This window comes from Cnephaeus nilssonii (assembly GCF_951640355.1).
Source record: "Cnephaeus nilssonii genome assembly, chromosome: 13".
Classification (NCBI taxonomy): domain Eukaryota; kingdom Metazoa; phylum Chordata; class Mammalia; order Chiroptera; family Vespertilionidae; genus Cnephaeus; species Cnephaeus nilssonii.
In genome coordinates this window covers 9,271,607-9,297,958 of record NC_137084.1, presented here as the reverse complement: position 1 = coordinate 9,297,958, position 26,352 = coordinate 9,271,607, and the positions used below count along the sequence as shown (strand labels likewise).

General features: G+C 43.8%; 1 protein-coding gene across 1 annotated transcript; it reads right to left on the bottom strand.

Annotated features, from left to right (window-relative positions):
* Positions 1–607: 607 nt before the first annotated feature.
* On the bottom strand, positions 608–26,016 carry CAT (catalase). The gene is made up of 13 exons (XM_079789316.1): positions 25,851–26,016; positions 17,343–17,514; positions 16,090–16,200; positions 14,819–14,949; positions 14,262–14,366; positions 13,239–13,364; positions 10,004–10,195; positions 9,161–9,313; positions 7,795–7,933; positions 4,698–4,831; positions 3,491–3,598; positions 1,800–1,883; positions 608–1,318 (listed from the first exon to the last, which is right to left on the bottom strand). The coding sequence occupies exons 1-13, from the start codon at positions 25,914–25,916 to the stop codon at positions 1,253–1,255; spliced, it is 1,587 nt and encodes a 528-aa protein (XP_079645442.1). The 5' UTR covers positions 25,917–26,016; the 3' UTR covers positions 608–1,252.
* Between the last annotated feature and the right edge of the window lie 336 nt (positions 26,017–26,352).

Genomic DNA, 26,352 nt, shown 5'->3' with positions numbered 1-26,352 from the left:
ACCATTGGGTACAAATAGATACATTTACTTTCTACGTGTAAAAATACAACAGTTTCCAAGCGTACTCAAACATTGGAGGAATTCAGGCAGGAGAGTCTTACAGGAGAATAAAGAAGTTTGAGCTAAAAGACAGAATTTGTATTGCCAGTGGTCTCATGGTTTTCTGAAGCCGAAGGTCTCAGGGCACTCCTAAGAGTGGTACAAACCGGTTTTGAAGATCTGAGGTGAAGGGAATGCGTATTTAAGGAAAATAGGTTTTCACTTAGTATTCAGAATTTACCTTTAAAGTATTCCACTTGACTTGTGAGCAAACATGGATTTTAAGAAAAGAACTTGAGGTTCTGAGCCCTTATTTAAAAAACTCATAAGCAGATGAGGAAGTAAGCTAATGAACAAGAGATCGAAGTAATTTTCAAAGTTGGGCAGTTTGCTATTTTTACAATATAATTAAAGTTCTGGTCCACAGGGTCTTAAGGCAAATAACATAGTATCCTGATGATATTGGTGTTTTCAGTTTTAAAGGTAAGCATCTGCTAACAGATGATATTCAGATTTAGAGTTCTGTGGGACATCCCAAGTTATATATGGAGCCGAAAAAAATCAAGTACCATTCTTCTAGTCTTATGTATGGATTATTTTATTGTAAAAATGTAATAATTATAAATCAGTCTGTTGTAAAATCAATGCTGCAGTTAGCATAAATGTAATTCCAAGTTGTTGTTTTTATAAATCTGATCAGTTCCAAGCAGAAATAAGCATTAAGCCATGATGGTGTTGAGGTTATCTTCAAAAGACACCAAGGTGTTTTTCCTATAACGAACTCAGAAAAATTAAAAATTCTGAGTGGATTATCTTTATCTTTTCTTCATATATAACAACCATATTTTTATATAATAGGCCATGAGATGATAATGTAAACATACTAATTTCACCAAGATTTTTTTCTTACCAAACAAAGTTATATTTCTGCTAGAAACTTTCATTCTGATCATTTCAAGTGAAGAATCCAACCAATTGTCAAAAGCAAACACGTTTCTTTTAAATGATTCTTATGCCCTAATCTTCATTGTCCCCTTCATTTTCATTAAAAGCCATTATTACATTATTTGCTATGGAAACTGGGTTACCATCTGAAAGACTTGCATTTGCACATCTAGCACAGCAGAATCTTCTATCCAGCGGTGAGTGGGTGAGTGGATTACGGGTGTGAATTCCATACTTTGCTTCAAAGGCGGAGAGCAACTCCCGACCCTCACAGGTTAGCTTTCTCCCTTGCAGCCAGGTGAGACCCATGCTGCATAAAGGTGTGAATCGCGTTCTGTTTTAAAAGAACAAGACCAGCAGATTAATTACCTCGCTGGGCTGCAGCAACCTGGTATTTATCTGAGCTTTAATTTGTGCTCAAATGAAAATAATAACAATTCAGAACTCATTCACCTTCAACTCCCTTATACTGTCCAGAGCTAAAAGGTGTTTTGCAAGTGAGTTCTTTCTTTCTTTTTTTTTTCCCCCAGGCATCTTTTTATTTTTATTTAAATTTTTTGAAGGTTTTATTTTTTATTTTTTTAATTTCTTCATTGATTAAGGTGTTACATATGTGTCCTTATTCCCCCATTACCGCCCCATCCCCCCCCCCCCTTGCAGGTGAGTTCTTTAGATCTCAAATGCGTTTCTGAACAGCTGCTTTAAGCAATCTAATAGTTGGGCCTGAGGAGAACCATCCTAGAAGGAAACCACACGATGCCTCATCTAACCCAGGGCACGCACGCTCTGCCCCAGCCGGCCCGCTCTGGACTCACCTTAGGCTTCTCGGCGTTGTACTTGTCCAACAGAGCCTGGATGCGGGCCCCATAGTCAGGATGGACATCGCTGAAGTTCTTGACCTGAAAATAAATGGAGACACTCATTACCTTAGTCCCTCCTAGGACAGTGTCTGTTTCATGGTGTTCGCTCCAGGGGAGAGGATGCTGCCTCGGGTAGTAGAACCGCATGTGGTCAACAACACAGAGTAAGACTGGGGTCCAGTGCCAGCGCTGACGGGCACTGAGCAACCTGAGATAAGCCGTTCTTCTGCGCATGCCCACCGCCCACAAGGTGAGTCAGATAATGCACCTCCCTCGCACATTCGGGTGAGGAAATGCACCGAGGCAAACTGCGCTGACTGCATGTAGAGAGCTGACCTCAGAGGACGCAAGTTACAGTGATTTGTATTAAGAAACGGGCCCAGCCCTAACCGGTTTGGCTCAGTGGATAGAGCGTTGGCCTGCAGACTGAAGGGTCCCAGGTTCTATTCCGGTCAAGGGCATGTACCTTGGTTGCGGGCACATCCCCAGTGTGGGGGGTGCAGGAGGCAGCTGATTGATGTTTCTCTCTCATTGATGTTTCTAACTCTCTATCCCTCTCCCTTCCTTTCTGTAAAAAAATCAATAAAATATATTAAAAATAAAAAAAGAAAGAAACGGGCCCAGACGCTGCCAGAATTTAAAATATACAAAGTCATTGCCACATGCTGGGCAATTCCACACGCTTCAAGCAGGAATTCCCTGCTGGGCTGGGCCCCAGCAGGCAGCAGGGAGAGATGGGGCATCGTAACTCCACAGGAAGCCTTACAGCTTCGGCACACGTGAGAAGAACGCGAAGGGTTCGCTCCTTACATGCTGTGCCTTAATCATTCTCGTCAGGAAGGTAAGATCCAACCTGCCCCAGCTATCTCACGGAGCAACTGTCTGGCTCTCCGCTGGAGGGATGCCATATCCACTGGAGAGAAAGTAATCAGAGTGGGGCTTAGTTCCCATTTTCTTTTCTTTTTTTTCCAGTATGACTTTTTTTATTTTTATTATTTTTTTAAATTTTATTGTTTAAGGTATTACAAATAGTAGTACATGTTTCCTTTTTTTTCCCCACTGACCTCCCCCCAGACTCCCCTACCCACCAGCACTTGCCCTCGTACCCCCGCCCCCAGTGTCTTGCTTCTGTTGGTCGTGCTTATATGCATGCATACAAGTCCTTCAGTTGATCTCTTACCACCACCACCACCCCCGAACCCTCCCCTACCTTCCCACTCAGTCTGCCACTCGGGACTAGGTGGCCTGCCTCTAGATATGTGTGACGCATGACAGGTGACGTTCAGAGGTTGGACACATCCCGGGGAAGCCCCCGGCCACTCACTCACTCATTCTAATTCCCTTGATTTTTTTTCCCTTTTCACTCACAAAAGCTTATTGGAATGAGAGCTAGAGGCATTGTTTTGAGGATAACTACCCTCATTTATTTAGCTCTTTGTAAAAGTGACTGCCCCAAAGCTCCAGTTCCCTAAATTGCATAGGAAACCTCTCAAATGGCAGTGTCGGGGCAACAGTTCCCATTTTCTTAAGCCCACTTAGCGCAAGTAAAATAGAAAGGACACTGTTCCTCTCCAGGGTTCTCTCACAGCTGCACTCTCTCCTCCAGCCAGCAGAGGCCGCCCTTCAGCTGCCAAGGGCTCACTCACCGCTTTCTTCTGGATGAACAGCTGGGCGTCCTTCAGGTGGCCCGCGATGTTCTCACACAGGCGCTTCCTCTGCTCCTCGTTCAGTACGCTGGTATAGAAGGTCCGCACCTGCTCAGTGAACATACACAGCGTGGGGGAAGTGCAATCGCCACTTTATCACACGCAAAACTCACCCGGGATGCCACTTTGGAGAGGAAAAGGTGAGACTTCCCATTTGCGGAAGAATGGAAGTTTTTAGAATTTAAGAATAATTTTAAGTTTACACTTAAAACTGTCATTTGTGTTGAATTCTTCACTTTTTGTTTTGTTTTATTTTAAGCAAAATAGGAGGAATTCAGTTGTTGATAACAGCTCATAACTGCTATTCAATAATGTCTTTTGTAGTCACTGCTAATAAGTCGCTTATAAATATAAGGCAATATAGCCTACAGTTAAAAATCCCCCCACACTCTTCATACTGAGAAGTCCAGAATGTGCAAATGATCATCAAATATCCAGTTAGCACACCTTTGTTCAATTCACTCAGAACCAGAGGAAAGAAACCTAATTCATTTACATCCTTAGATATTTAAAAGTCAAGATTTCTTGGAGAAGATAGATGTTAAGTGATATTTTCCTTAGGTTATTGGGTTTACCTCTAAAATTAATAGCAATAGATTAAGATGAAAAACAGGAGCTAAGTATCAGGCATGAACTCTAATAGCCTCTGCTCATTTCTGAAATCAACCACAGTCATGCAAAACCACAGCAATGTTACAACAGAAGCCATGAGGCAACGAGGAGAAAAGCGTTCGAAAGCAGAAACGGAGGGAGAGTAAAGAGTCGTGTGAATGTGATGCCCCACACCTGCACTCCTGCTACTGAGGATCCCAGAGCTACTTAGAATCCAGCTCTAGTCACTTCAATCTGTCAGTCCTGCCGGATTCTGAGATTTGGCTGCACTTAAGCTTAACTTGCCCATTTCTTAGATTTCCATGGAATCACTTCTTCCCCAATGGCCCGCACCGTATCCCTTCATTAACATTTGGGAGAACTGAAATGAGGCATCCCTCGTACCAGGAGAGCAGAGTAACAACTCTCCCACTCCGCCCAGTAAAGGGACTGGTTTATGATTAGAGATGTCTTCCCTGAATGTGACTGGAGACCTGTTAGACACGTTATTGAGAGGGGGAACCGGCCACTCCGTAGCAGACGAAGCAGCCGTTACCTGAGAGACGTTGTCATCGTTGGCAGTGTTGTAGCGCCGCACGTCCCCGGAGACGTGGGAGCTGCTCTCCAGGGCGTACCTCGGCTGCTGTTCTGGAGCGCTGAAGCTGTTGGGGTAGTAGTTGGGAGCACCACCTTTAAAGGCAAGCCACACAGATTCACTTCAGGGAGAAAAAAATGAAGGGAGTCTACAAACAATGCACTATGAAAGACATTCAATTATGTATGTATATGCACACATACACCTATTTGTCATGCACATGTTATTTTATTTACCCACAGGCAATACTCATATTCTTAGAGAATACCGCCATCTTCCAAATGCTCGCATGGGCTGCCTCACTCTGGGTCTTAATGAAGAGATCTCAAATTCCCCTTGAACACGTCAATGATCGAATCTGTGGAATCTGATGCTTGCCAATACAAATACATTTCTTCGAGTTTGATTTGACCCACCCCCCTCCCATAGAAAATGAGACCCAAGGATACGTTCCAAACTTTAGGATTTCATGCGGGCTCGGGTGCGATTCAAACACTGAGTCACAGAATGCTTGGGAGCAACTCCACGCTCCAGCTCCACTCCTTCAATGACAGCCCTGAGGTCTGAAGCAGTGATTCGTGGTAGATCTGGGACTAGAACTCTGGGTCTTTTGTCTCTTCCATTCCAGCACGCACTATATCCCCATGACACAGCTCTGCTTTGCTTCTCGTTAAGGTTTTTAGATCCTCGGGGTATCTCTCCTGTATTATTATGACTTTATTCAATTCTACTTCACTCTGATTTCTCTCCAAAGATAAATAAAATAGGATTTTTTAAAACTTTGATATATTCTAGTATATCAGCATCATTTATTTGGACTTACAGGAAAAAAAGTGAAAACTATAATCAAAAATTTTTATGACTTCTGGAAAAAAATATGAAGCTTTTTTCCGCATCTTGGCATATTTATTTTCCTAACGCCACTCTGCTTTAGCCGATATTAGCAGGAGCAGGAATTATCTGCACACACAACTGCCTACAAACATGGGCTTAGAAACATGCTAAGTGGCTTGAGAAACCAGCCTGGGGCTGGGATTTTACCCAGCGCGTTGCCAGAACACATGGACTTCCCAGAGTGGATAATTAAGGGGTGCCTCCTATCACAATGATCAAGGTCCCACGTGCATGCAGAAAGAGGGAGGACAGCATACGAGTATGGAGCCCAATCATTAGCTCTAGGTCAACCACATCTCCATGGAAAGCAAAGTGCCCCAATAACCAGCCCCCGCAGTGGTTTCCTGCATTAAGTGCTCGTTCTTCGAAATGTGCCTAATTGAGTAATGTTCAAGTTCTATTTCCAAATAAGCTCTGGCCTTTCCTCAGAGTGGGAGTTGTCTTCAAGTCATTGACTCCTGGGAACAATTAAGCACTCTCACTGAACTTTAAGAGCACAGCCCAAAACAAGGAGGCAAGGTTGTACCGAATACATACACAAATAGCTTTCCACATGTTTACCACTAGAATGGTAAACAAGAAGCAATTACTGCCCTAGCTGGTTTGGCTCAGTGGATAGAGCGTCAGCCTGCGGACCAAAGGGTCCCAGGTTCGATTCCGGTCAAGGGCACGGCACGTACCTAGGTTGCAGGCTCCACCCTGGCCCGGGCCCTAGTCGGGGCTCATGTGGAAGGCAACCAGTCAATGTGTCTCTCTCACATCGATGTCTCTCTCTTTCCCTCTCTCCTCTACTCTCCTTAAAAATCAATGGAGAGAGAGAAAAAGAAGCAATTACTTAATGAAGTTCCAAAACATGCATGAACTTCTCTGACTCTTCCCAAGTGAACAATTCCTAGTAACAGCCAGTCAATAACAAAGGACCAAGGGATACGAATGAAATAAAAAATTACTTTAGAAAAGACAGACACAAGAAGTATCAATTACTTTGCGCAATAATACGCTCCATACCTCTATAAACCTCAGAAAGCAGAAATAGGGTAACCACCCAATGTAATCAGTTAGTGAGCATATAAACTTGTTAAATAATGGAAAAGGCTTAGTGATAATACTAACAAGTGCAAGGCCCAAAATTATATATGCAAAACAATCGTAAGTGTATAAAAAAATTCATAAAAGACTGGCAAGAAATGTAACAAAATGTAACAGTTGTGGCCTGTGGGGGTTGGGACTACAAGTGGGTTTTTCTTCTCCCTTTTCTTTTATCTTACAGTTTCCAAATTTCCTTTAGGGCACATGTAGAATCTTTATCTTAGAAAAATTACCTTTGTTTGAATATAGACATCTAGGGCTATAGATATAACTGAATAGTAAAATTTCTGAAAAGATCAATGTAAGCAGCCTATTACTAAAACACGTGTCCTAAACAGGAAAATAAAAAAGGAAACTACGATCTATACTAAACTGTGGGACATTAAAAGGAAAAAAAAAACCAACATTCACTAAGCATTCTCTGATTAGAACAATAATTAGAAATTGAAGCTGTTTGTACACGGCACCCAAACATGTAACTTAAAAGGGAAAATAAACCATAAATGTGATAAACAAGCTCCAAAAAACAAAATGCAGCAGAGTCTCATCTCACCAGCTGATTTACATGAATTCAACTATATTCACTTAACAAAAAACAGTGGGGGAGAACCCCTTGATTTTTCTCTCCATCCCCTATTTTCTAGCTTCCCCCATCCCCTCCAAATTCTAGCTAGCCTTCTCCTCCACAGCCCTGGCAGAGGGGCAGAGACATGAAAGCCAGGGTAATGTAAGGAACTGTCGGCTTCGGAGGAGTCTTTAAAACCTAGCCCCTGTGTTAGACGTGACTCTAAGACAGTCACGGGGAAAGTCCTTCCTCCCTGCCTCTCACTATAGGATGGATAGCAAGGAAGACCAGAGGTGGAACTCTCAATAAAACATAACAGGTAACAGTATGGAGAGTCCTCGGGCAGTTTAACCTTCACTGCTGGGCCAAAATTATGTGGTTGGCAGGAGTGCCTCTGTGAGCCCCTTCCCAGAGCCGGAGGTCCCGCAGGGCCAGACTGGACACCGCTGTCCCACCCTCTGCTCAGCAGTGCCCCCCGCCCTCCCAGGGAGCCGGGAGTCTCAGGCCTACCCTGGTTGTCGACCACGCACATGGGGCCGTCACGCTGGTAGTTGGCCACTCGAGCACGGTAGGGACAGTTCACAGGGATCTGGAGGTAGTTGGGTCCCAGGCGGTGGCGGTGAGTGTCAGGATAGGAAAAAAGGCGGCCCTGCAGTCATAAATGAAACGGATATTGTGAGCAGTAACGAAAAGAAGCAAGTTTCTACAAAATCAACTGTACACGTAGGTAGGTATTCAATGTATATTAGTTAATAATGTAACTAAAACTAATGAAAAACGTATTTTCTATAAAAGTCTCAGATGTTCCCAATGTCAAAGTGAAAAAACGGTATTATTAAATAAAACCGGGAACCCTTAGTGTGCCTCCAAAGAGTGATGCCTGCTCAGCCCGTGTGTCTCAGTGGTTGAGCACTGACCTATGAACCAGGAGGTCAAGGTTCAATTCCCAGTCAGGGCACATGCCCGGGTTGCAGGCTCGATCCCCAGTAGGGGCCGTGCAGGAGGCAACCGATCAGTGATTCTCTCTCATCATTGATGTTTCTCTCTCTCCCGCTCTCTTCCTCTCTGAAATCAATAAAAATACATTTAAAAAAAGAGTGGCACCGGAACTGGACCCACACGCGCCCAGCAGCCAGCAGTCACTGCAGTCTGACCTGGTGCAAGCTTTAACTTGTGATCATGATCATGGTCCCAAATCCAAAAAGACTCATGTACTCAGTCACTGTGAAGCCAATTATTCTCCTACCAATGTCTAGTCCACAGAAGAGTTTCACTCTTTGTACACGCAAAAGAGCATATTGAAGAGTGAAGGAAAAGGACCGAATGCCTAGGGACATTACCAAGACAAATGGTTAAATGAACCCACTGCCTTTCACCACTGACAATCAATTTAGTTTGAAAAACCATGTCCGGGTCTTTTTGCAGATGGAAAAACCATGTCCAGGTCTCTTCAAGCATCACCATGGAAGAGGAAATGAGTAAAATTAGGTTGACCAAGGTGTTATAATCAACTAAAAAATACTCCCTACTGTCAGTTACAGGCTGAACAAAGAGTGCTTTCTACACTCTACAAATACCTGTGGCACTTTCTAATAGAACTTCTTTAAGATTAAGGGACTAAATGTCAGTGTTAACATACTGAGGGACTTTACCATGAAATGTAGTTTATACTGTAATGCCCATCTCAAAATGTTCCAGTCAGTCCCACAGAAACTAAGGAACCAGGTTAATTAAAGTTTAAGTGATGTTCTAGTTAATTCTTCATACAAAAGGTCACACCAAATTATACAGTGTGTGTTTGAGTGTGTGTGTACCCATGCACACGCGTACACTTGCAGGTACTCCTGCCTCAGTACCTCCCAATCCACAGGTTTACCTGAAGCATCTTGTCAGGGCTGGGCTCAATGCCAGGCGGCATGTTGCTGGGGTCAAAGGCCAACTGCTCAACCTCAGCAAAGTAATTGACTGGGTTCCGATTTAAGACCATTTTACCAACTGGGATAAGAGGGTAGTCCTTGTGAGGCCAAACCTAGAAATAATGTGATATTCACAATTACCAGACAACCAACTGAAGCAAATTAAAGTACCCACAAAAAAATGCCAGCTTTCAAATAGAATGAAGCCAATGATAGTCAGTAAAAATAATAATGTTTAATCCAATAAGATGATAAGAACTTAAGATAAGTGTATTGGTTAAATCTTTCACAACAGTGAACAGTAAATATTGACACCTTCCCTGGGCAAAAGTTCATCAGCTTTTCAAAATTTGCTCCCTGCTAATAGCAATATATCAAGCCCTGGCCAGGTGGCTAATTAGTTGGAGCATCACCCCGTAAACCAAAAGGTTGTGGGTCCAATTACAGGTCAGGGCACATACCTAGGCTTCGGGTTGGATCCCTGGTTGGGGCGCCTATGGGAGGCAACCAATCGATATTTCTCTCTCACATCGATGTTTCTCTCTCCAAACATCAGTAAACATTAAAAAAATTAAAAAAAAAAAACACAATATATCAAGCCAGGCAAACTCGATGAGCTTACAATCGGGAACTGGAAGCAAGACGCTGGTGAGACTCCTTCACAGGCTGGGAAACCACAAATGGTCCCACTTCGGTTTGTACACACAACTTCCCTGCCATGATGAGTGTTTGACTGGAAATTTGTTAAAATTAGGTACAAAGAGACTTAAAGAAGAAAACAGCTTAGTTGTTAACGGACTTACCTTGGTAACATCGAATGGATTAAATGGAGAACTTTCTGCCTGACTGAAGGTCATGACCTGGATGTAAAAAGTCCAGGAGGGGTAGTTGCCTGTGGCGATGGCATTAAAGAGATCCCGGAGCCCATAGTCAGGATCTTCCTGGGAGAGTCTTGCTGCATCTTCAACCGAAAGGTTTTTGATGCCCTGGTCAGTCTACAGAATGAAAGAAAAAGTTCAAACTGAAACATCCTGGCACAGTGAGCGAACTCTAGTTATGAATTCATTGCAGGATTCTGAGTAACACTACTCGGAGACTGGCTTTCCCTTCTAACTGTAATCCCACTGTTCAAATCTGACACAAATATGAATTTTTCAACAAGGAATTCTACTTAATTAATCTGATTCTTTTAAACGTCTAGGAATCCATCTCTGCAATTCATATTAAAATTAGTCATATCCTTCCCTTTTTCATTCCATACTATTCGAATTTTTAAAATTGTTGACATACAGGTTATTTTTAATTTTCCCCCACATAAAGAGTGATGTATTAATGTCTTCAGACAAGCCCCCAAAAAAATTTAGCATAAAATTTATCATTTTAAAGTGTTCAATTCAGTGGATTTTTTTAGTATATATCTCAAAATGGAGTTGCTGGGTAATTCTACATTTAATTTCTTGAGGAACTTCAAAGCGGTTTTCCAGAGTGGTTGCTATTTGAATTTTTATACTCATGCTACTTTTCAAGTCAGAAAAAGAAAATCAAAATGTATTTTTTAAATGAACAAATAATAAAACTAAAGAATTTTCCTTTTTTTGCATGAAGAAATTTTTTAATTTTGTTTTTTTTTTAACAGCTCAAGTCAATTAAGAGATTGTACTCAGCTAGTATTCCTCCACCCCCATACTCTTCCTTTTTTAAAAAGAAACTATAGAATCATAGTTCACAGAGCTGAAAGAACTTCATTCAGTACAGCCACTCGGAAACAGTTCCTGACTATAAGTAGGTAGAATTAGTATTCTGACTTTCCAAACAGCTATTAAGATCCAGAGAAGTTAAGTCACTTTCACAAGTGCTCCTATTATCTCATACCATACTGGTCTTCAATAAATTTCCCACCTCTATTTTATTCTAAAAGATTCCCATCACGCCAAGCTCCATGGAAAGACTTCCTTAGCAAAACTCAACTCTGAAAGACTAATCCATTATGACCACAAAAATCCCAACTCTCTAGCCAGTGGCAAGATTTGAACCCTTCTTACTATTAGAAATAAAGCCAGGATTTAAAAAATGGAGGTTGCCATCTGCAGATCACCCAGAGAGCTAATACATTAAATTGTGCAATAGTATTGCAATACCTTCCTGATTTTAATTAAATCTGTTGGGCTTAGAAACGAGTTCTCTTAGGTCAGAATCATGGAGACATGAATCTATGTAGATCTCAGGCTACCTCAGGCCCTCCGCTGAACAGACCCACAAGCAAGCCAACCTCTCCAGGACCATGGACAGCAGGTATTATTATCCCATTTTTACAGACGCAAAACTGGAGCTCAGAGAAGTTTTAATAATATGCCCAAGTCACAGTTGTCTAGAAGAAGGAAGACCTGGGTTCGGATTGGTCTAACTGCAAAGCCACCACCATGCTAGCCGTCCCAGATACAATCATCTAGTCCTACTCTAACACTTCTTTTGGCAATGACAAGCACACGGGCCAATTACAAGCCAGTCACAAGCCAACATATTCCTTGCCAAACAAAGACTATAGATCCGAGTCATAAGTATAAAGAGGAGTGAGAGTTTTTCTGTTTGATATACCTACATACTAGTAAGTTGTTCAGATAAATAAATATTAAGAAAGGACAGAAGAAAACAGGTCTTTGTGAGATCATTAAGAGGGAGAATCCATTTGTCATGAATCCACTTCTATCTCTTCTTATTTTAGCGGGAGTATTTGGAAACAAGTTCTTAGACAACCAGAGGTTTTCCAATAACCTTCTAGAGTTCTCATGGGAGACTGCTTATTCTAACAAATGCCAAGATTAAGAGAGAGCCCTTTAAAACATTTCAGTTAATTAAAAAGTTCTCAAAAGCCTCCCCAAAGGTAACTGATTTGATCTGATCGTACAAAAGTAAATTTAAAGAATAGAATTTCTTTTTCTGACGTTTGTAATTGATTTTAGTTATTTTCCTCATTCACCATATACCCTCAATAAATGCTAAATACATGGATGGATGAATTAAAATGTTATGAGAAATGTATTTAGAAAGATAGCATCAGATTTGGAAAGTAACAGTGAGATAGGTATTGCTGACAGAATGCCCCACTTCTGCGGTAGTCCCCTCCTGGACCCCAATATATATATACTAGAGGCCCAGTGCATGAAATTCGTGCACTGGGCGGGCAGGGGGGCGCAGGGGGATCCCTCAGCCCGGCCTGTGCCCTCTCAAAGTCCAGGAGCCCTCGGGGGACAGGCCTAAGCCGTCAGTCGGACATCCTTAGCACTGCTGTGGTTTCTGGCTGAGCAGTGCTCCCCTGTGGGAGTGCACTGACCACCAAGTGGCAGCTACTGCATTGAGCTTCTGCCCCCTGGTGGTCAGTGTGTGCCATAGTGGCCGCTTGTTCCACCGATTGGTCGATTTGTATAGTAGCTTTTTATTATATAGGATGTTCAGAACAATGACTAAGGGCTAGGAAAGGCAAAGCGTGATACTTTACTGTTTGCGAAGGCTTGACTCTAAAACTCCAACACAGAACTCTAGAGAACTAGGCTAAACCAGATAGAAATCTCCATTGGCCTAGTCTGGAGGCCTGTATTATCTTATTACTTTTGAGCCCAAATAAAAACCTAGATCTTCCCTCCCCAGGGAGAAAAGAATTTCAATGTGCACCTGCCCGCACCAGAAAGCCAGCACAAAAGAAACATTTTCCCAAATATGTGTGGCAGAGTTCCCAGGGTCCAGAAGGAGAAGAAAGCTTGACAATGGACAGCAGGTGTGTGGTCTTACCCCCTAGCCACATGAAAAGAAGAGACCAAAAGGAGACTACACACAGTTCTTCTGACTGAGCAGGTGAACGGGTGGCAGATAACAAAAGATTCACGGTACTGATCAAATAGATCAGTACTTCTCATCCTTGGGGGTGGAAGTAAGGGGAAGGGTGGAGAGCCTTGATCTTTTGCATCTTTCCCTAACCCGCAGAATTGAGGAGATGTGGGTGGTGGGAGCCTTTTATCCCTTGCCCCAAAGGAAAACATGTACCTTATAATGGAATTTGCAATAAACTGCCTCTCCATTCGCATTAACCAGCTTGAAAGTATGCGACCCATATCCATTCATGTGCCTGTGTCCATCTGGAATCCCCCGATCACTGAACAAAAAGGAGACCTAAGGAACAGAAAAATAACACCTAATATTTTTCCATTTAAATCAAAACATCCTAGGTTTTTAAGACACTCCTACATGTCCAGAAAGTCCCTAGCATGAAACATACTAACCAAGTACCCACAAGAAAGGTTACCATTGTCATCATTTATTTTTTTAAAAAAAGAAGAATTTTAAAGCAGAATGATAAATCATTAACCTCTATATAGAAAAACTAGCCCTAACCAGTTTGGCTCAGTAGATAGAGCATTGGCCTGCAGACTCAAGGGTCCCAGGTTTGATTCCGGTCAAGGGCATGTACCTTGGTTTCGGGCACATCCCCAGTAGGGGGTGTGCAGGAAGCAGCTGATTGATGTTTCTCGCTCATTGATGTTTTTAACTCTCTCTCTCCCTCTACCTTCCTCTCTGTAAAAAATCAATAAAATATATTTTTTTAAAAAAAGAAAAACTAAAATAAATCTGAAAACTAGCCTAACTTGCTATTCAAAATTTATTTTAATAGTAAATTTGTTTAGCACTACTTTCCCCTCATTTCCCCAATATTTCATACTAGAGACTTTAATCCTTAACCTTTTGCACTCGGATGTCGAGTGTGACTCGACACTGTTAGCATTAGAATAAAGGAATCGAGAAAAAAGCAAGCGAGTGCAAAGGGTTAATATTGCTAAATATCAATTGATAATGTTTCTAGCATCACTTAAGGTCTATGATCAGGGCAAGGTTAATAAGATGGGCCATTATAAAATTACTCAAGATCAAGAAATCTGAGTAAGCCTCCCAAAAAGGAAGTCAGAAACCAATTCCAATGAAACAGTCAAAACTGGAGAAACACATTCTGAGGCATGATCCCAGTTCCATCCCGGTGATATATTGTGACTATGGAAAAAGCAGTGCTCCCACCTGATGCAGAGACTCGGGGCGCAGGCTCCAGAAGTCCCAGACCATGTCTGGGTCCTTCAGGTGCGTTTGAGGGTTTCTCTTTTGGCTGTGGATGAAGGACGGGAACTAAATGGAAAAAGAGAGAGAGGAAAAAAAACACAAATTACATTTACAGGAATTATGGTATCGTATATTATACAATGCCTGTTGCTAGGTTTATGGATTATAATTCTGAACATCATCTTAGAATTTTAAACTGCCAAACCCTAACAAGAAATTTACCCTCCCCATGTTTCTAGGGCAAAGTGCCTGTTTTTATTAATCTTCCATGGACTATTCCCATTAAGTCAGTGAAGACTAAAATGCCAAATCCAAGCCCAATGGTAACTGTCGTAATTTGATTTTGTAAGAAGACATTAAATACAGAGAGATGTGTCTGAGAAGGCAATCCCTCTGACCCAAATTCTCTTCTTTCAATCTTTCCCAGGACTTCCCCTCAAATGCCAATCTATACAGAGAATTTGAAGTCAATTTAAACCAACAAGCATTTGTAGAGTGCAAAATACGCTATCACCTACCAATATGGCATCCCTGATGAAGAAAATGGGGGTGTTGTTCCCAACAAGATCCCAATTGCCATCCTCTGTGTAAAACTTCACTGCAAACCCACGAGGGTCACGAACGGTGTCGGCTGAGCCCGATTCTCCAGCTAGAGGATTCAAATGGGGGAAATGAAGCACAAGCAGAGCACTTTGCCTCCAAGAAGCCGGAAGTCATAAAGAAACACTGACATCTAGCCTTTCCAATCCATTTCCTAGACGTAAATTAGGTATGTAAGTGCCTAGGTTATTATTTCTACCACCCACCAGCTAAGTTGGTCTACAAATTAAACAAAAGAATTAATTGAGAGTAATACAGGCATACCTCGTTTTATTGTGCTTTCGCTTTATTGCACTTTATATCACCGATGTTTCGATTTTTACAAATTGAAGGCAAGACCCTCCACCAGCAAAAAGATTATGACCGGCTTTATTGTGATAGCTGCTTTATTGCGATGGTCTGGAACCGAAAGCACAATATCCGGAGGTTTGCCTGTATATGTAATAACAGCTGAAAAGGTTGTTCATTCGACATAATGAGAGAGCTTTGTTCAAACAGGAAATTAAAATTTAAATTAAAATAAGGGAAGAGAATAAGAATGAAGATAAGGTAGTGAGCAAAGAGAACACAAGTTAGCAGAATTACGAGTTTCATATTAAGAAAATGAGTTGACAGCTAGGCTCTTATTCTTAATTTCATTTAGATTTGCGTTCCAAAGAATTTTAAAAGTGCACAAACGGATTGAACGGAATCACAACATTGTGGTGTGTTAAGATGTAGCACGACAGATCTAATTCTTACTAGCTCTGTGACACGAGAAAAATCACTTAACCTCTGCAGCACAAATAATCCCTCTGCAAAGTAAATCTACAGGTTAGATCACAGCTGATGTCCGTAAAGCATGGATGGGCATGGAGTTAATTCTCAAAAAAGGGCAGCTGTCATCGTGGGTACTGAACAAGAGCACCAACTCCATGCTTCCGTCTGAGGCAACCACTTGTGGCCAAGTTCTTTCCAAATGGCACAGCATTGCAGAGGTGGCCTCTGCCTACGTGTCATCTCCTTAGACCTCAACAAAGAGATATGTAAGTCGCTTCCTACATGTTGCAAGGTATTTTTTCTACTGTAACACGTGGCAACAATTTGGCAAAGTGCTTGTTTTCTGTCTTAACAAGGTTTTCTTGAAATTATGTTACCAATGCCCCAAATAAGGTGCAGGAATACCAGTCCCGCAAACAGACCGACTTACCAACGGTGGAGAATCGAACTGCAAGGGGAGTCCTCTTTCCAATATGCTCGAACACCTTCGCCTTGGAGTATTTGGTAATGTCGTGCGTGACCTCAAAGTAGCCAAAAGCCCCTAATGAGAAAGACACAGACATTCTCATGAGACCGTCACTCAGACTATCAGACCCGCACCAGGCATCTGGGTGACAAGAGAAACTGATGGGTTAGCCTTGAAACTGGCCTTCTGGGAGCTTCCAATATGAAATCAATTTAAACCAACAAGCATTTGTAGAGTTTAAACTACCGTATCACCTACCACTATGGCATCCCTGATGACAGGGCAAGGGGAGGTGTCCAAACTCAAAATGACAAGAGTAAAAGTCCAAGCCCTATTACAGTGCTAAACTGAGAGCTATCCAGCTGGAGCCAAGAGGAGGAAGATGGGATGGGGCTGGCAGGAACTGATCAAGGTGGCCCCAAGGACACAGGGCCTGAGAGGGCCTGGAAGTACAGGGAGGACCTAGAAGAAGAAAGAACAGGAGAGGAGAAGAAAACGCAGGGAAAGAAAGGATAAACACTTAGGAAGGACACCACAGAGCCAAACAACAAACCGCACAACACACCAAAGTCACCATGGAAAAGCGAGGCCAAAAAAACAAACGAAAAACTAGAGACGATGGAAGAAGAGGAAATAAAGAAATCAGAAAGTCCTAACTTGAACTTCGTAACTGGGAGTCCAAGCAAGCAGCTAAGAGAAAGACTTTTTCTTCCTTTCTATCCAGCTCCCTTTTTCCTATTGAGTTTTTTAGCTTTCTTTTCAATACCACCTCCATCTTTTGTTTCTGTAATTAAAAGCTAGGTCAACGTTTTACAGATATTTTGAACAAAAAAGGAAAAATCACCACAAACCCACCACCCGAACCCAACTATCCTCAATTCCGCACCGTCCATGCCATTCTTTATTCAGTTAGTGCACCATCTAACCTAGCTACAGTTACAGTATGTCCATGTCTGTGTATCATTTTTTTTATTTCTTCACTAAACTGCATAATGGAAGAAAAGGGAGATTACTTTTATTTTCAATGAAATGAAGTATTTTATACATAATGTTGCATCCAGGGAAATAAGCCTCAGGTAACTACTAATTCCTATTTTGATGGACACTTTTTCCTTTCTCCCAGGGATGGAGATTTGGCACTTGTATGAAATGAGAAACCATTTTTAACCCCGGTGTTCTGAAACAATCCTTTGACAACAAATGGACACAGCTCTCACCTGCTCCTTTAGCATGCACGACTCTCTCAGGAATCCTCTCCCGGTCAAAGTGAGCCATTTCATCGGTGAAAACCACATCCTGAACCACGAGGGGCCCCCGGGGCCCTGCTGTCATAATATTAAGTTTGTCCCCTATTGGAATACCGGCCCCAGTGGTGAGGACATCAGGTTTCTAAGCAAACAGGAAAGGAAAAGAAATGCAGGCGAGTCAGTACAAAATAAATAATAATAATAATTTTAAAAGACTGTCATTTGCACTGCCATAGGTACATCATTTTGCAATATTCATACTTTCTACCCAAACTCTTTACATTTCTGGTGTCCAAAGTACTAAAATACAAGGTAGGCCATTGCCTGAATTTATAATCAGGTCTCAGAAGGCCTTGATAAATCTCAACCCCAATCTGCTAAAAAATCTGCTCTGAAGAACAGGAAGATAAATAACTTGCTAACCTGCTCAGCTCCTGTTCCAAATACAATCATCAGGCTCCACCCCAAGCTAGGGATCCCAAAAAAAGGGATCATATGTGCTTGACACTGAGTGTCCAAACGAATAGTGAGAAGGTGGTCTCTGAGAAGCTATGGCAGTAAGCGCGGTACTCAGCATTCACACATGCTTTATTACACTGCTAGAGGCCCGATGCATGAAGATTCGTGCAAGAATAGGCCTTCCTTCCCCCAGCTGCCAGCACTGGCTTCCCTCCGGCACGCAGGACCTGGGCTGCTTCGCTCCTGCCACTTCCAGGCGCCTGGAACCCGGGCTGCTTCACTCCGGCCGCTGCCACCACCCACTGGACCCAGGCTGAGATGGTCAATGCCACCTCATGGCAACTGGTCGTTTGGTCATTTTGGTCGTGACGCCTCTTGGCCTTTTATTATTATGATAGATGTCACAGTGGGCCATCCTGCCCATTTCCCTCAAGCAGTGTGTATGCCAGCTATGGGCAACATTGTTTTTCATTCCCCAAATAGACAAAGTCAACAGCTTTTATTGTCACTGAAAACAAACTGTTACTGGTAAGATGGATAATGGCATTAATTTTCTAAAGATGTCAAATGTCTCTGAAGTAGGATAGGTTATTTTACCGTAATCAGGCATGTTTTAATCCACTCAATTCTCCAATCTCAGTGACATCAGAAGCTGACCCTCCTCTAAGGTGGGAGCAGCGTTTTCTAAGCCCACATGATCCTGGGCAACTCTCAGCTTCACCTTGTTCCATCGTCACACACTCTACTTCTGACCCCGACAACTGCCGCTCCACGTCCCCCTCACTGGGAAGGCAGGGGAGATGTGTGGGTGAAGCAAAGCTACACCACCTCTGTCCTGGGAGAACAACTCAAAAACGTCTACTGAAGAAAGTTAACGGTACCGACCTCACTTACCCAAAAAAGCACTATGCTCAGAATTTCCACAACCTGGGGTGGAGTATATAACTTAGTGCACATCTGTCCTGATTTTAAAATACAGTTAATACCTGCCTCTTCTCTAGAAGGGAAAATGGGAGGGAAGTCACTTCAACCATAAAAGTACCGTGAGCTCTTTGGGAAAATGCACTGAATAAAGGTGATCTTGGGCCCAGCTGGTGTGGCTCAGTGGTTGAGCATAGACCTAGGAACCAGGAGGTCACAGTTCAATTCCTGGTTAGGGCACATGTCTGGATTGAGAGCTGGATCCCCACTAGGGGATGTGCAGAAGGCAGCCAATCAATGATTCTTTCTCACCATTGATGTTTCTCTCTCTCTCTCTCCCTCTCCCTTCCTCCCTGAAATCAATAAAAATATTTTTTTTAAAAAAAGAGAGAGATCTTGGAATTTGAAAAATTAATAAAGAAGACCCTCACATGCACTAAAACAATCCCCTTAGCTGCTAGCATTCTGTTCACAGTGAAATGGGAAGCGGTTAACACGGCACCGTGGAGAAATCCTGAGTCCTGCCCCCACAGAGCCGGGTCCAGCTTCCAGCCCTGCCAATTACCAGATGAGCAGCTACTAGCTAGTTACTTATTATTTCTGAGTTGCAATTTTTCATCTGCAGAATGGACAAAAATGACTACCTCCCAGAGTTAATACATGGATTAAAAGAGCTACATGTCTGCAAAATGCAGGCCGCACACATAAGCACATGTATGCTACCACTTCGCTGGCTGTGAGAAACTGACCAGACAGCCATGACAGGCATGTAGGCACCCATCCAGGCTCTCTCCTTACCCACCCAGCAGCAAACCCTTCCGAACTGTACAAAAGTGCAAGGGTCCACAGTTACCTCCAATCACACCACTCTCCTTTGAAGATACACACGTGCTAATACATGTGACACTGTACACTTCCATTTAAAATTTAAAGTGGAAAAATGAATCAGAAAAAGGAGTGAACTTGTACAATTTAACCGTTAGTCTAAACCTAAACCTTCATTTTTCAGCACTAGCTGTCAGTGGAATCACCTGGGAAACTTTTTTCCTCTGTTCTTGGTGAGTTGCCAACAAGAAATGATCAAAACATCGCTAGTGGTTTTCAATAACCAGCAAACATTTAGAATAACACTATGGAAAATAAAATCGTTAAAATGCACGGAATAATAGCCCATTACAAATGAGGTTTTCTCTGTCTTGATACTGCCTTTCTTAAATACGTCTGGGAGCACTGAGAACTGGCAGAGTCCTTTAAAAAAAAAAAGTAGGGAATAAGAAAAGGAAAGAAAAAGAGGATCAAAAACTGAAGGATAATTGATCCACAATGTAAAATATCCCTTTACTTTTTGTAATAGAAACTACAGTAGTCATAATACTCAGAAAGAAAATACAGAACAAAACATAAAGAGAAAATAAACAAAAATAAAGTTGTTTTCTATTTTGCAACCAGCCTCTCTTTTCTTACCTGGAGAAAAAAAATGAAGTGTTCTAGATTTTTGACAAACAGAAATAGAAGCTTAGAAATGTTTACTCCATTACTCATAATGTGTCTGTCTGCCTCTCTCTCTCTCTCTCTCTCTCTCTCTCTCTCTCTCCCTCCCTCCCCCACACTATGAACCAGCAATTCCATTCTTAGGTAGTTCCCAAGAGAAATGAAAGAGCATGTGCACAGTGAGTTAAATTATCAGTCACCCTTTCTCCATCCCAAATATTGGCAGCATTACATCAATGCAGTTACTAAAAAAAAAAAAAAAAAAGACATACACCCTGCAGGCACTGTCTTATGACTCACTGACAGGAAAGGATGAGCTAAGACCCAACCTCTCTCCCAGGTGAAAAAGGAAACTTTTTAACCCTTCACACGCCGTAACCATCTATAGACTTGAGTGGGATGGTTTCCATTTTGGACACATGGCAGTTAACTGGTTAGAAAGGTAAGGCCTGAGACATACAAAGTCTCCAATTTTTGAGGGAGCAGAGGCCACTAATGAAGCCTAAGTATCCCAGTGGAATAGCCAGCCCATGGCATTCTAAGCAGCGAGCAACCAAGTTCCCGTTTAAGTTCCATCCAAGAGACTGGGAACACCTGCAGAATCACCTCCCTCCCCTCAATGTATGTTGAGAGAAAGAGAAATGAAGATATTTAAGACGGTCCAAGCCGTACCTAGGAACATACTTGATTCAATGCTCACTTATTTAAGCTTACAAAACTCCCAGTTCACTTATCAGCAACAAAATCTGAGCACAAGGAAAGACGCCCAATAAATTGTTTTCCATTTGCTGACACTCTGGTTCCAAAGGAGGATCCACCCCGCTTGGCATTCTGCACCTGGGTTCCTGCAGGAGGAGGAGACAGCATGGTGCCCTCCGATAGGGGTTCCAAAACGTAAAGCTTGCACAGTCCAGTAAAAGTGAAAACAGCCTGGAGAGTGAGGAGGGCACTGATACAACGCTGCCCATGTAAGCAAAAGCATTTGCCAAGCAAGGAGAGATTTAAAAAGCACACTATCCATTACTGTCATAATTTTCTAACAGAAAGAATGTTTTCATGTCAGAAAGTGAAAAGGACATAATCTTTAAAAAGTGATTATGTCCTTTTGCCTTTCACGACATCACAAGAAAATGGCTGGATAGATTTTCACCAAACATGTTTTGTATGGTTTGGATGATATAGTAGGGTAAACTACCTGGACACAGAGGTAGACTACATTTCCCAGCCTCCCTCATGGCCAGGTGTGGCCATGTGACAGAGTTCAGGTCAATGGAATATGAGTAGAAGTGACCCACACCACTTCCAGCCTGGCCCTTAAACCTCCCACACACACTCCTCCATGCTCTTGACCTTCTGTGGCTAGTCAGTGATGCCCAGGGCAATCTTAAAGGTCATGTGTCGACAAAGGGGTAGCCTCCTTCAGCCTGAAGCCCTCAATAACTGTGGGTACTCACTCCCCTCTTCAACCTCAGACCACTCTGGCTCATCATGCAAGAGAGAAAAAAAGACGGACAACACCAAAAGCTGACAGAATGTGGAGCAACCGGAACTCTCACACTGATGATGGAAGCATAAAATGGTACAACCACTTTGGGAAAAATGAGTGAAGGTAATAACGAATCCCAAATTCTTGTTTCTGTGTTTACTTTTTCTCAGCACCACTGACCATCAGAACAATGCAAATTAAAACTGCAATTAGATACCACTTCACACCCACCAGAATAGCTAACATTAAAAGACTGGCCCAGCCAGTGTGTCTCATTGTTGTTGAGCATCAATTCGTGAACTAGGAGGTCATGGTTCCATTCCCAGTCAGGGCTCCATCCCCACTAGGGGTTGCATAGGAGGCAGCCAATCAATGATTCTCTTTCATTGATGATTCTCTCTCTCTCTCCCTCCCCCTCTCTGAAATCAATAAAGACATATTTTAAAACATTCACATACTCTATGACTCAGCACTCTACGCCGAGGTATTTCCTAAGAGAAATGAAAGTATATGTGCACAAAAAGACTTGTATAAGATTTTTCATAGCAGTTTTATTCATAATAGCCAAACATTGGAAATACCCCAGGTATCCAGCTCCAGGATAAACAAATGGTATATTACTCAACAGAATACTACTCAGCAATAAAAAAAAAAAAGTTTGATATATGCAACAATATGAATGAATCTGAAAACATTTTTTTATTCTTAAAACACTTTTTTTTAATATTTTTATTGATTTCAGAGAGGAAGGAAGAGGGAGAGAAAGACCGAAACATCAATGATGAGAGAGAATCATTGATCGGCTGCCTCCTTCACACCCCCTCACTGAGGATCCAGCCCGCAACCCGGGAATGTGCCCTTGACCGGAATTGAACCTGGGACCCTTCAGTCCGCAGGCCGGCGCTCTAGCCACTGAGCCAAACTGGCTAAGGCAATCTTAAAACACTTTTGCTAAATGAAGCATTATACAAAAAGTACAGAAATCGAAAGTTAAAAAGAGAAAATCAACAGTAGTTGCCTGCAGAGGGATTGAAGGACATGCCTGGGAAAGAGCATGAGGGAACTTTCCAGGGTGGTGATCATCTCCTATATCTTGATAAAGGAATAGGGTTCCCAGTTGTGTATATCATGGAATGATCCACTTAATATTGTGTATTTCTCTGTGTGTAAGTATTACCTTAAAAACATTAACACTGAGCTCTGTTCATTTGTATGCTTGGTGTTCATGGGGTCAAGTCTACTGATATCTACAACTTACTCTGAAATGCACCCCCCCAAAAAATGGGAGAATGAATGTATAGAGGGATGGACAGAGAGAATACATGAAATAAGACATATATAGCAAAATGTTCAGTGTAGAATCCAGATGGTGGATATATGGAGATACACTGCACAATTCTTTCAACTTTTCTGAATGTTAGAAATTTTTTTATAATAAAACACTGGAAAATTATACAGGCTTTATGACATATGCAAAATTCCTCTTGCGGGGTATAGGGTAGAGGACACTTCAAAAAAATAAGCTGTTTTCACTCAAGAGCAGCGAAAAGTGAGGACTACGAAGACATTCCAATCAGGACAATTACACGGGGCGTTATCATGCCACGGAGAGAGGAGACAGCAGTATTCCCACCGGGAGTCCCCCAAGTACAGATGTGCTTTGTGGGCCAGCTGGTTCGGACCTGGGCAACCATGTAGGGTAAATCATCAGCAGGGTCTCAATGATTTAACAAAAAGTTCATGATTCTCCTGAACAATGAAGAAAGAGGCAAGCTAGTCTCAGAATAAAGGGGAGCTCTTTAAAAAGGAGTAAATTTTGTTCTATGTAAAACTCATTACATTGCCCATATTTTTTGCAGTTCACCGAGTGTTCATGAAAACTTCCGTGTGAACCAAGATGTAGCAACCACTGGGTATGGAAGGAGTCCTGTCCCCAAGAGCCGAGATCTGAGTCTGACTCTGCCACAACCAGTTGCATGTGCTTGATGACTAAGACTCCAAGTCTCTCGGGTTCACTTTGATGAAAAACTCATAAAAAACTCACATGATCGCACTTACATGAACAAAATAAACTGATCAACAAAACAGACCCAGAGATATAGAAGCATGGAAAAGACTGATGAATCTCAGAGGGAAATCGGGGCTGGGTGGGTGGGTGGGGAGAGATTAACTAAAGAACTTATATATATACTAGAGGCCTGGTGCATGAAAATTCATGCACTGGAGGGGGGGGGTCCCTCAGCCTGACCTGCCCCCCTCACAGTCTGGGAGCCCTCAGGGGCAGGAGGTGACCCAGTGATCAGGGGAAGGCGATGCCCCCATCACACCTCTGCTGCTGCCACTGCCAGCAGCGCAAGCCTCGGCCGGCCCTGGTTACCTGAGCCTTGGGCGGCCCTGGGCGGCTGGGCAGCTGCCATCCAAGGCTTGCCTGCGCCTTGGCCGGCCCTGGGCAGTTGAGGGCGGGTCTGGCCGCACCGTGTGCCTGCTGCCCCCCAAGCTGGGCTGAAAGGACTGGGGGACTCTGGCGGGGCTCAGGGGACTGGGCGCCGCCATCTTGTGGCTATGGGCGCTGCCACCTTTTGTGGTGGTGTTATGGTCAATTTGCATATTCCCTCTTTATTAGATAGGCTATGCATAACCCATGGGCACAGACAATAGTGTGGTTAAGGCGGGGGGCGGGGGGCGGGGGAGGGGAGTAAGGGGAAGACAGGTGCAGAGTGGAGGGGGTTAATGGAGGTGCGGGGGAAGGGAGACATCTGTAATACTTCCAACAATAAAGATAAATTTAAAAAAAAAAAAACCTGAACTAGCCTACTGGCATACAATAAAGGCCAGGATGAGAAGAAAAGTTTTGCAGGTCCTCAGAGGAGAATGGCAGCCTTCTCGCAAACTGGGAAGTACTATAAAGCAATCCATATGCGCTCAGCGTTCATACCCCATTTCATGAATAGTAACCCAGTTTTGAAAAAGAGCACTAGGCAAGAGCGAGGAAAAGCTCAACTCTAGTCCTCTCTCTGCCTTTAACCAGCCACCACCGGAACTGGGCAAGTCCCTTAGGCTCTCTGGGCCGAGTTGATAAAAGAAGACTCGGACCAGATGTGCTCTCATCTAATCCAACCTCCGCAAAGATGCTCCTGAAGATGCTGGGTACTGGCCAGGAATGCCTCCCTCACCCACCACTGCTGGCTGAAAATCCTACTCTTCTTTGAAAGTCTTATTCAGATGTCACCTGGTTTGGGAAGCCTGTCAGGCAAAATCGGTCTCTCCCTTTACACCTACAGATACCTACCTAACTATATAAGAGCCCTCCCCAAAGTGGAATAAATAAATCATCTGTTTATCTGTCTTGTCTCCCAGATGAGACTTTGAGCTTCTCCACGTCAGAGTTCTGGCTTCACTGGAATTTGTCCGCCTCCTCCCAGCACAGTGCCTGGCACATGCAGGCTCTCAAAGAGTACGTGTGAACACACGCATGCATTAATCCCTAACGTCGCTTCCACCTCTCAGGTGCTAGGCTCGATGTTTTCCCGGTGCAAATGAAATAATGGAGGTAAAATTCTTTGATTGAGACCTTCAAATGCTGTGTGTACTAAGTATCCGTCACCCGTCACCGTGGTGGGTGCTGGGGTCATCGAGATCACAGAACACTGTCCCTAAGCCCACGGCAGCCCGCAAACACGAAAGCCTATATAACTGTGTAAGTTGTCCTCTCCCCCGCCCCCCTCCACACACACACACACACACACACACACACACACACACACACTTCCTTCCTCGCAGCTGCAGCTCTCGGCCTCTCCCTCCACGCGCCTCCACTTCTCCCTGAAGCTGTGACCTCTGTCCTGGCTGGCAAAAATGCAAAACGCAGAGCCAGCCAACCGCGCGACAAACCCTGCAGGCCCGCGGGAATCCTCTCCCCTCCTCCCCGCGAACGCAACTCCGTCCGGACGGAAAAGCAGCCGCAGTCCCGGCCCCGGCCCCGGCCCCGGCCCCAGCCCCGGCCCCGGCCCCAGCCCCAGCCCCAGCCCGCGATCAGGGGTTCAGCCCCGGGCACGTCGCCGCGCTCGGAATTCGGGGCCGTTACTCGCGGTCGCCCCGCTTTTGGAGGGCGCAGGGTGTACCTGCGTGTTCCGCTGCTCCTTCCAGTGCTTCATCTGGTCGCTGGCTGGGTCCCGGCAGTCCCCCATGGCGTCAGGCTTGGGTTGCAGAACGTCGCAGGAGGCCTCGGCTCACGCCACCTTCCGCAGCCGACGCGTCGACTGCCCCGAGCTGAAGTACGAGGCTTCAGATTCGGCCAATCAGCTCCGCCCCTCGTCCCGCCCCCTCGGAAGAGCCTCCTTCTGATTGGTCAGGCAGCCAAATAGGGGCGGGAGCAGCGGGGGTGAGGACTTGGGGCTTCCAGAGCCTGGCGTGACCCGAGGACTGGTCACAGGCTGGGGAGCCACGCCCCTCCGGCCGCCAAACCCCCGGATTAAGGAACCCTGGGCGGACCCTCGCCTCCCGGGCCTGACTCTCACCTCTGGTTATCAGCATCTTGCAGGCCGCCCTGGCACATGGTTGCTGGTGCCCTGCCAGTTTTGCGGAGGCCCTGCTGGGTGGAGCTTTGAACTCTGTAAATATGCT